We start from the raw sequence: 11,341 nt of genomic DNA, 5'->3' as shown, positions 1-11,341 counted from the left end.
TCTTCTCTTTTTCTCAATTTATTCCAAAACTTTTCTTCTTTAACGCTTTCACTTTTAAATCATCTAGTAGAGCCCCACGATCGAATTAGCATACCTGAATGTCACGTGTTCTTGAGATTTCTTTTTTATTTCTGTTTAATCTGTTTTGACAAGCTGTTTGTTGCGCATTTATTATCGGTCAATCCTCGTTCTCGAGTTCCTCGGAATGGTGTTCACTTCCTCCTCTTCAAACTTCTGACTCTCTCATTTCATTCATGTCTTAATCTACTCTCCCTCGCTTCAATTTAAATTGAGAATTAATGTTTAAATTTAGGAACATCACATGACAATTAAGTACCAGTTTCGAAATATCTGATCCCTCGTACAAGCCCCACGCAACATAGGTACGCTATGAGTAAGCTGATTGCTTCTACATTTCTTCTTCCTCATGAATCAATTCACATCTTTCACAATTATTAAAAACAAATTAAGTCTGGCAATGAATAAGGGCAGGTTTGTTTTCAGTTTTTAAAATTTATTTTTATTTTTTTAACCAAAACAATATTTTTATTTTTGAAAATATAAAAATATAAAATTTTTTTTGGATAGTTATTTTTTATTTAATTCTTTTAAAAATTGTTTTTCGTTTTTTTTAAAATAGAAATAATTTCAAGTTATTTTTATTTTATCTTTCTTTTTTTTAAAAAAACTGTTTTGTAATATAGAAAAAAAATGAACATCCATTTTTTTAATATTAATATAAAATTTTAAAATTAAAAAATAGGCTAATAATGATAGTTATTGCTAGTTAATAGTAGTGATTTATAATATAAATTAGTTAAGGTAGCTATAATTTTTAATAATCAAATATACTATATTTTTTTAAATTTTTTATTTTTCTTCATGACTTTACCTAAATGATATGACGATATTACCATTTACAAATAATTAAGTATATTTAGTCCAGTAATGTTATAATATAACTACACATAACCACTCCCTGTTGCTAAAAGTTGCTTTCTCCTAATTTTTTTGTCTCCTGCATATAAACACAAACCCATCTGACATTATAAAGCCGTTTTTATAGCAATCCCAATCATCAACCAAATCCTCTGCTTTGCTTTGGGTGATTAATTAGCCAACTTTATTTGACCAGTGGAATCAAGAGCAGGATCAAATTCCATGAATCAATCAACTTGCATATATAAAAAAATGGTATAGATAGGGGATTGGATATTCCATTATTTACTTGTCACTCACTCATTCTATAGGGTGGCTAAACTTTATATTTATATCCTTATAATCCTATACTATAGTTTAATTAGCATTTAATTATTGGGAGTGTGGCGTCATTTGAATGCTACAATTCTTCAATGATTGCCTCTCCTTTTCTTTTGTTTGGGTCGAATCTTGGAGGACCCGCATCCTTAGATTTAGAGCTGAAGCTTTTCCAGTTTCTCAATCCACTTAATAACTATAAAATATCTTCTAGTGATACTAATCATCCTTCCACCTCTTTCCTTGTAATTTCTTTATTCTATTCCTCCTTTGATTACACCGTGTTTATATAATATCTGACAATTGTTTGATTGGTAACAGGGGGTTGGACACATCTCCACCAGAAGATGCACAAAAGAAAAAGGAAAGGTAAAGTAATGCCAGAGAACCCCAAATGGAGGAGCCTAACAAACGCATTAAATTAATTAAGAATCCAACATTCTTCCAAGGATTTCAATTTCATCCATGTCATATGGGTAGTGTTTTGCAGAAAAAGTGACAGAGACTAGATAGTGCCCCAACGGAGATCACGCCATTTTTCTACTGTATTGCACAAGGTCACGATAGAGACCCACCATTATCACGCTCTAGCTTTAGCACCTAGCTATAAAAAAAAACTACTTACTCAACTAAGGGCTGGAACTTTGCTGGTGCAAGGGTATGATGCAGGTGGAGGTCACAGATTATATGGAAGCTGTTCATATGATCACTCGAGCATTGTTTTAAGAACCAGACAATTGAACTGGTTGAACTATCAACTAGAACTATTAGCCACTTGATTTGAATTAAAAAATCATCTTCATAACTAAGTCAAGTTGAACCAAAATTAAGTCGTTATCAAGTCACGAATCAGGCTTTCAAATGGGAGTTGGGACTAAAACAATACACATCCTTATTAGGACCATTGATGTAGTTGGGTTTCTTTTAGTTAGGAATTGACATGTTTTTTCGTGAATTTTTTGTGCAAAAAATCATCTTCTTTTAGTTAGGACCATTGATGTAGTTGGGTTTCAAAGAGGAAATTTACATAAAGCAACCTCCTGGGTTTAGAGATCCAGTTCATCCACACTATGTTTGTAAACTTCAGATATCAATTTATGGCCACAACCAAGCTTTGAGAGCTTGGTGCTCTCCTCTTAGCAACTGTCTTGTGCAGCTTAGATTTGTGGCATTTAAATCTGATACGTCTCTCTTTACTCTTCTCACCGATTCATCTGTTACTTATGTTTTGGTATATGATGATGACATTTTAATCATGACTTCTAATGCTTCTACTATGACTTATTACATTGCTCAGTTAAGTCAATTGTTCCCAGTGAAAGATTTGGGCAATATTCATTTTTTTGTGGTTATTGAGGTCATTCCAATTTCTTTTGGTCTTTTTCTAACTCAACAAAAATATATTATGGATTTATTGAGTAAGACTAACATGCTCTGTTGCAAACCTATGAGAACGCCAATAGTGTCTAGGGCCTCTCTATCATTGTTGCATGGAAAACCATTTCATAATTTCTCTTTATATCGTAGTGTGGTTGGTAGCTTACAATACTTATTTTTTACCAGGCTAGATATTTCTTTTATTGTTAATAAGGTTTGTAAATTCTTACATGCTTCTATTGATGTTCGTTGGATTGCTGTTAAGAGGATCTTATGATATTTAAAACACATTGTCGATTTTGGTTTGTTTATTCGCAAATGTCCATCATCCTCTTTAATTGCCTCCTCTAATGTTGATTGGGCTGGTTGTCATGATGATAGAAGATCCACTGGTGGTCTTGGTGTTTTCTTTGGTCATAATTTGATATCTTGGTTAGCAAAAAAACAACCCATTGTAGCTTGTTCATCCACTGAAGCTGAATATCGTTCTTTGGCTCTTGCTACTTGTGATCTTATTTGGCTTCAATCTTTGTTAAAGGAATTGGGTATTTTTCTTTCTACTCCTCCTACACTCTGCTGGGACAACATTGGCGCTACATACTTATCTGCTAATCCTATTATGCATGCTCGCATAAAACAACTTGAGTTGGATTATCACTTTGTCCGCGAACGGGTTGCTACCAAGACTCTTTATGTCACCTTCTTAGGTTCCATAGACCAAATTGCCAACATTTTTACCAAACCACTACCTGCTCAGCGTTTTGAAACTCTTCGATCAAGCCTGACTATCATTCCTCTCCCATTTAGCTTGCGGGGGCTATTGGAGATAAAATCCAGCCCAAGGTTTGTGATGTTCAGCCCAACACTATCAAGCCCAAAACCTTTTCTCATTTATATGTAAAGACTAATATGCCCTAATCCTTATCCTGAAGGTTTCTAGAATTCTGTAATCCTAGGGCTACATGTATATCTTTATGCACCTGTATCACCTCTCACCTTCTCACACCCTGTGTATGTTGTCGTCTTGGGATACTCTGTAAAGCAAGTGGTAATAAAATGAATTATTCAAAATGACTTTTCTTGTTTTTCATACTCCATACTTCATCACAATCAAATCAACTAAAGTGTGTAGTTTGTTCACCTTCAACTACATTGAAATCAGCAAGACCGCGAACAACACAAAAGTAGAGAGTACACTGTACTCAGCTTCAATTATATTGCAAGTAGCTACTAGCATGGGCGTAAACAAAACAATACAATTACAATAGATCATATGCGATCAACTTCAACTGTCAATGTTGTCAAATTCTGAGGAAATCGATGAACACTCAATATGGAGATCTCGAGGCCATCCAAACTCCTCCAAGAAAGCAAGCACTACTCCGTTAGACCACCCAAAACCAGTCTGCATTGCATCCCAATCAAACATTTCAGATAGTTTTCTTAAATGTGAAGTAAAATGTAAGATTTTGAGTCACACACACACACACACACACCTGGGGCTCATATATTCCACCACCTCCAAACTCGCCAAAATGCTCCACATTATATTTTTCATGCATCACCCCTGTTTTCTTGTAGGCGATATAGTTGGTTGTGATCCATCTCCTTGCAATTTCTTCTCCCAGTGAGGCTGCTTCTTTCAACCCAGATCTCACCAGACCTTCAACTATCATATGTTGAATTTGGGGCCAGCCATTTGGGAAGTCCCTGTTAACAAAATCTCACGAGTCATAACACTAACATAAGCTTAATCTCTAATGCTGTCCTAAGTTCTAACTTACCACTGTTGTCCTGAATTTGTCAAAGAGGTTGCAACTCCAGCAGCACGAACAAGCCCACAAGTCTTGAGACTTTCAACAACGCTCCCCACAATCAAAGAATCTAAAGATATATTTTTAAAAAAAAAAAAAAAGGGTAAGCCAACGTGCTGATGAACCCCTGCTTCAAAGCTCTCTCATCAATGCTTTATAATGGTAAAGTAGTTAGATTTTGCTTCATTCCTATCAGTTTGTTTTTGGCTTGTTTTTGCATTTCCATGACCTTATTTTGTGATTCCTTTTCCAGAAAATTATTAGCCTATCCCTATATCTTCTCACATTTTTTCAAACATATCTCATTTTAATAAAACACCAGAACAAATAACGTTGAAACCATCTTCGAATTCAAAATCTCTAGCTATTGTAGGAGTTCATACTAATCTAAGCACAAGTTACCGCATGATTTCAGTTAAAGCAATCTTCCACTTTGGTTGAATCTATTCTCTTTTATTTTCCTGTCCCTTCATGTCTTCTCAGTTTTGTATCATTCTAACGCAACAGAAGAAAATGCAAAGGTTGAAACCATCTTCAAAATCAAGACCTCTTGTTTTCATGATCATCCTTGAAGTTCATGCTAATATAAGAGACTGAAGTGTTCTGCACTCATTTCTGAGACTTCATGTCCATTCTATGCTTGCAAAAATTTGGCATGCAAGATCAATATCATAAATAACAGCAACTAACTCAAAAGTCAAGTAGACCAAAATGGCATTCTATAAAAAGTGATAGGATGCTGGCAACAACGTCGAGTCAAGTCTTAAGCTGATGTTATTAGTGAGAGCTAATGGGTGAGTATATAGTAGAAAACTCAGCTTGACCTTGTAGCCAAGATTAAACACATAGCAATGGTCAAAAGATCCAGTCATGAAATCAAATTTACCTGAGTAAAATGGTTCCATCCATAAAGGAACAAAGTTGGAAGCAAATACACTGTGATTCTGCTGCTGATCTTCCCAGACTTGAACTCCCTAGAAGTATTAAAAAGCATAATTCAGTAGTATTGCAGAGTGTGGGGAAATCCAGCAATGACAAATGTGTACACGCAAAACCAGATAGACAAAATACCTGGCATATACTATCTGTGAGCCAGTAATCAAGCCATTGTTTCATGTTTACGTCCCAGAAAACAGAGTTAAGTGCCTTCTTTCTACTATCAGAAAGTTGCAGGAAGTGATGAGCAGTGCTATTATCTCCGGTAACTTTTGCAAAAAATGCAATATTAAGTTCCATCTGAACAAACATGCATCACAGCACAAATCAGGTCAAAGACCAGAGATTCAGGACTTGTTTTAGTCATTGTTCTAAGACATACCCCAAGAATATATGCATTTAGATCAACAGGTATTACAGAAGTTGTAGCCACTGATGTAAACTCTAGCGGATCTCTGCACCAAAACAGCATCACAATCACATGATTGCTTGCAATTTGCATAGTTTATTAAAGCTGTAACTAGTGCTGACCATTCAAAGGTAACATGTAAGCCTAATAAACACCATGAATTGCCATAGATACATCTCATTGCCGACGCAAACATCCAGCTGAGTTTTCTTGAAATATGTCATGACAAAATAATTACCTCATCCATCTGGTGCTAAAATCCCACCCTGATTCGGCAGTTGTAGCAACTTCACGGTAAAAGTTCTGTTTTTCTGGAACATCCAAAACCTTGGAAGCAAATGCCTTGTCCTGCACCGTGAAATCGCCAAAAGCTACGATTCTAACTCCATTTGATTGATAAGATAGATCCAAAACGGAAATTCATACCTTCACTGAACCCTCTGGCCTGGGTTTATTCCACATCGCATAGTAACGATTTAAGGTATGAGTGCAACCTTGAGGATCCATAATGGTCACTCTATGTATTTCTACATGATAAATAAAAGGTAAAACCACAAAGTTTGGGAAAAGCCAAATGAAGAAAAATTTATACCACAAAATATGGTTCAATCACAGATAATAAACCATGAAGTCCAGCATTTGAATCATGAGTTGTGCTCTATTACCTGAATTCCAAAACTCATACTCTTTCCTTAGTGCAGGAAGTGATCTTTTGACCAGTTCTATATCACCAGTGGTACTGTAGATCTCATAAATCATAGCACTTAAAAGGGGAGGCTGGCTGCAAAATCGTAACCAAACTTGTTCAGCATGTAAGACACAAACAATTTGATAGAAACCATCAGCATAAAGCCATCTCAAAGTCTTCTTTTGACTCTTGACTACTGCCGCTTAGTGTTTTTGTCTTATTTACATCTAGACTTATTCTTGCATTCAGTTATGCTTTGTCGTTTCATTTACTTTCTAGTATTCCTCTTCCTGTTTATATGGGAGAACAGTATAAAGAGTACAGACCAAAGCATGCAATCAATGAAGAAACTTTATTCTGCTATTTTCATTTTCACTGTCACGGTCCTCTGGCATTACACTCCTAAGTTCTACGAAACACAAATAGCAGAAAAGCAAGAAGAATAAATAGGAAATCGATACCTCCTATGGGTGTAGTAGGCTCTTGCACCATTAGGCACAAATCCATATTCGTCAACCAAAGAAATGAGATTAGTCACAATTGCCGTGGCTGTCTTGTACATTTTACTCACCAGTAAGCCCCTGCACCTCAAAGTATAAGTAATGGTCCTTGAGACAATTTCCAACCCGAAAGGCAGCGTCCAAGAGGCGTACGCTTAAAAGAACTGGCCAATACAAATCTAAAGTTGCTTTGGTTTGATATGAAGACTTCATCAATTTTTTATGGAATGTAGATTTGGAAAGCTAAAAATATCATGTTGGCTATCAATTTTCTACTGTATTAACAGCACAGCTGGAGTAAAGTAACGATCATAATAATAAAGTAACCTGATTATCCAGTAGGAATCCCAGTAATAAACCTCACGAAAGCGTGAACCAGGAATGACAAAAGAAGCAGGCAAAGGAAGTAGAGTATGCAAATGGGGATGGCTTTTGACCCGACTGGATACCCTGCGACTCAAGTTTTTCCAAAGGGAATGGACCTTCAATGCCCATGCCCTCACCTCTGGATGCTCAACTTTGGGCAAGAATCCCTCTGGCTCTTCTACGAAATCCTCTGGTTCGCATTGCTCCATGTCGTCCTCTGCACCATTCAAGTATCTTTCTATAAAATCATTCAACTCCTTGGCTGGTACAGAGCCATTAGCAGACCTAGCAAGCTTATCAAATGCCTCCTCTGTCTCAGACAAGTTGAACTTCAACGACACGTCAACGTAGGTTTTTGCGTCGACGTTAGATTTGCCGAAGGTGTTTACCGCTGTTTCTTGCAGGCGTTCGAGAAAAGAGACGAGAGGGATTGAAGGCTTCACAAGGCCATGGTCCAAAGGGAAAGAAGATGGAGAATCTGTGACAATTACAGAGATAGTTAGTGAACATAGGGCGATGAAGTTGAAAACTTAGTTTGAGAAAAAAGGGACAGAGAGTCCGCCACTGTTGGCAACCTGCGATACCTGAAGCTGACATGATTTACGAACGAAGAGTCAGAGCAGGATCACAACACTATTCCGCGAGGCCTTCAATTTGCTTTGAAACTACCAAATACCAACCTTCCTTCACAGTGCTGTGGATTCCTCTGTTTTCCACTCTCCTAACTCGGCTCTTCAACATATAGCAAATGACAAACGTCAAAAGGTATTAAATTTATACTTGGGTCAATTTTCTGATTGGTATTTTTTAAATTTTTAACTCCAAAGGTTTAACGAAAATTAATTAACTGTGCAAGTTCACGGCTCACGAGCAGCTTTAAGCGCAAGATTCTTTTCCTACGCAGCGCACGTGTTTTGGGAACCATTGGAAGTTGCCAACCTCAATTATTTTTGGAGCCTTGCACGTAGGTTGTGTCACAACTTATAATATACTCGCCCGGTTTTCGGAATATGCTCTCCGGTCTAATGCAAGACAATTAATTAGGTATTAACGTTTTTTTCAATATCACCTATTAAAATTTATTAATTGTGAAAAAATGTAATATCAATTTAAAAAATTATTTAAATAAAAATAAAAATAAAATTTTATTACATTTTTAAATAAAATCAATAACTTAACCATCTCTTATTAAAGTCCAATACTAAAAAGTAGTATGTTATAATAAAGTCCAAACTTTAGAGAGAGTATGAGCGAATTTTAACTAACTCGTGCACTTTAAAAAAAATTAATTAAGCTTAATAATTATATTTAAAATTGAAATACTAAGATTAAAATGCCTTTATAATTAATGTTTACTTCATTTTCTTATTTAATTATATCATTTATTTAGTCTTTCGAGGTGCAATCATTACTTTTTATTTAAAAGTATCCCCATTAACAATAACTTCATATTTATTATAGGGTGTTCAATAAGGATAAATATAAAAAGATAGAGTTAATTAAAAAGTAAGTAATTATTTTATTGGGAGGTGAGATTTGGTTAAAAATATTTTTTATTTTTAAATAGAAGGAGTACTTTTTAAAATTTGTAATTTTATTTATAATTAAAAATAATAAAATGTAAAGTAGTTTCTCGTAGGGGTCAGCAAAACCGAACCGAAATCAAAAATCGAACCGAATTGAATCAAATTTGGTCTATTTGATTCGGTCTATTTGATTTTTCGGTTCGATTCAGTTTTTTTATTTTAAATATTTCGGTTGATCGGTTAGTAAAATTTAAAATTGAATAGACCAAACTGATCGAATTACATATAATTTATTAATTTATATTTAATTTATAAATTATTTTATTTTATTTTTATTTTTTATTCTTTATTTTAATAAAGAATAAGAATAAAAAATAATAACATTACTTGAAACCCTATTTCGATTAGTCACTCTCACCAGTAGGTGTTGTGACTGGATTATGGGGCCATTATTTGATTATCAATGTTTATTTGTGGTTGTTTATTTAATTATCTATGCTTTTATAATATTTAAACTTTATGTCATATGAGTGTAATTAGAATGGGCTCATATTGAAAAAACGAATAAAAAAAAGGCCCAATTTTATAGTATTATTTGTTTTAATATTTAAAAAATGGGCCCAATTTCAATATCTTAATATGAAACTAAAAAACTGAATTAACTGACCAAACTGAATTATCAAATTTCGGTTCAGTCCTTGTTCGATTCGATTGGTTTGTTCGGTTTGATTCGATTTTCATTTTCAATATTATTCGATCGATCGATCCTGTATATTTTAAAATTGAACTGACCGATGCTCACCCTTAGTTTCTTATATAGATTGCTATTTTTTTTTTAATTGTAGATGGTGAATGGGCTGCAGTTGCCTCAACAGTGATTACATTAAATGCATTACAATTTTGTGTTGATTACAAGTTACAAAAATGATATTAAAAAATGTAGCTGTAAAGTTGTTGGCATCTTACAATTGGAAATCTCCCTTCCCCTTCCGTGTCAGACGGGTAGTGATCTTTCATAGAAATTTTAAATATTCTTAATCTTATGAAATCAACAAGCTACCTCAAAGTTTTAAGTGTTTTATAAAAAAATGATAATAAAATTTTTTTAAATTATAAAAATGACATTCTGATATCATAAAATGTTATAATTTTAATGAAATTTTTTAAAATTTTTTTTAATAAATTTGAAATTAAAAAATTATTTTATTTTTATTGACAATTTGTGATTTCTTATTTAATTATTATAATTATTTAAAAAAAGTTATAATTCTTTAAACAAAAGTCGTTAATGAGGTTTATTATTTTAAGAACTTATTTTTTAATAATAAAAATAATACATGATAAGTTATGATTTCTTATTCAATTATTGCGATTAACAGAATAAAAGTTATTATTTTTTAAATAAAAATTGTGATTGAGGTTTTTTTTCAATAATAGAAATTATAATTGACTAGTTATAATTTTTTATTTAATTCTTATAATTTTTTGAACAAAAATTGTAATTCTTTAAACAAAAGTGATGAATGATGTTTGTTATTTTGAGAAAGGGTATAATTATCTTTTTACTAAAAAAGTTAATGAAAAAGAGATCCTCGAGGAGAGGTTTTATTATCATTTTTTATCTTTTATTTTAAATATATTTTATTTTAGTTGCTAAAATACTCTTACTTTACTTTTTTTGTAAAAAAAAAAAAACTATCCACCACAAGTAACCAAATTCCTTGTGTTGGCCACTAGAGCTACAATAGTAGTGAAGGAATTATTGGTCATGAGTTAGCGATGGTAACATTTGAGGACACAATCTCTTGGATCCTAAAAAATTATGAAATCGACAGACCCTTGAAACCATTTGATAAATATAAGCAAAATATTATATATGTGTATATATATTGAATTTAAGGAGTTCATATCCATATAAGATTTAACAAATTTTTACATTAACTACTGAGGGCTTAACACAACCCTTTTTTCTTTATCCAGACTTGGTATTGACTAGTAGGATAAGATTTGCTATTATTGTAATATTGAATTTAGAGAGACAAGGTTTGTGAAATGATATTTAGTAGTCACCATTGTATAAAGTACTTATTATTCACATTGGGTTACTTATTAATGAAGAATATGCCTAGTCTCATGCCTCTGATACCTCCCCTTTGCTCTTTCTTAAATTAGCTCCTATAATATATTTATAGAGAGGGGTAAGTATAATGATCATTTAGTAACCAGAGTTCTCTGAATCATGAATATAGAAGCTAATTAATCATAGGCATTGAAAGTGAACAAATATTTAACAAACAAATTCACATTTTCACAACAAATAACATTATCCAATCACAAATTTATCAATTATGTGACATTTATTCAATGAGATGCATGGTCATTAACCTATTTTATATCCTCCTTATTTCTCCTGACTAAACCTATAGGTTAGGTTAATATCCTTATTAGTGGTTGCTCCAAACAAGCTC

At 33.3% G+C, this 11,341-nt stretch overlaps 1 protein-coding gene across 3 annotated transcripts; it reads right to left on the bottom strand.

Annotated features, from left to right (window-relative positions):
* Positions 1 to 3,671: 3,671 nt before the first annotated feature.
* LOC129322823 (probable trehalase) lies at positions 3,672 to 8,072 on the bottom strand. Of its 3 annotated transcripts, none has more exons than XM_054969231.1 (12): positions 7,923 to 8,072; positions 7,309 to 7,825; positions 6,943 to 7,062; positions 6,459 to 6,574; positions 6,220 to 6,320; positions 6,032 to 6,141; positions 5,767 to 5,839; positions 5,520 to 5,684; positions 5,335 to 5,422; positions 4,419 to 4,518; positions 4,131 to 4,344; positions 3,672 to 4,039 (listed from the first exon to the last, which is right to left on the bottom strand). In XM_054969231.1, the coding sequence occupies exons 1-12, from the start codon at positions 7,942 to 7,944 to the stop codon at positions 3,920 to 3,922; spliced, it is 1,746 nt and encodes a 581-aa protein (XP_054825206.1). In that variant the 5' UTR covers positions 7,945 to 8,072; the 3' UTR covers positions 3,672 to 3,919. The 3 variants fall into 3 exon arrangements, with proteins under 3 accessions (XP_054825206.1, XP_054825208.1, XP_054825207.1); XM_054969233.1 differs by having other exon boundaries at positions 5,335 to 5,395; XM_054969232.1 differs by having other exon boundaries at positions 7,932 to 8,072.
* Positions 8,073 to 11,341: the final 3,269 nt, after the last annotated feature.

This window comes from Prosopis cineraria, unplaced genomic scaffold (assembly GCF_029017545.1).
Source record: "Prosopis cineraria cultivar Desert tree isolate PC_DT_omini unplaced genomic scaffold, ASM2901754v1 PC10, whole genome shotgun sequence".
NCBI classification, from domain to species: Eukaryota; Viridiplantae; Streptophyta; class Magnoliopsida; order Fabales; family Fabaceae; genus Prosopis; species Prosopis cineraria.
This window is presented reverse-complemented; position numbering and strand designations above follow the sequence as displayed.

Bases quoted from the DNA above. Each gene is read 5' to 3' on its own strand.
- LOC129322823 (XM_054969231.1), bottom strand. From the start codon at position 7,944: ATGTCAGCTTCAGGTATCGCAG. The intron at 6,142-6,219 runs GTATGAATTTCC...TTCACGGTGCAG, and splicing joins GGCCAGAGGGTTCAGTGAAG to GACAAGGCATTTGCTTCCAA. The intron at 4,345-4,418 runs GTAAGTTAGAAC...TTTTGTTAACAG, and splicing joins ACAAATTCAGGACAACAGTG to GGACTTCCCAAATGGCTGGC.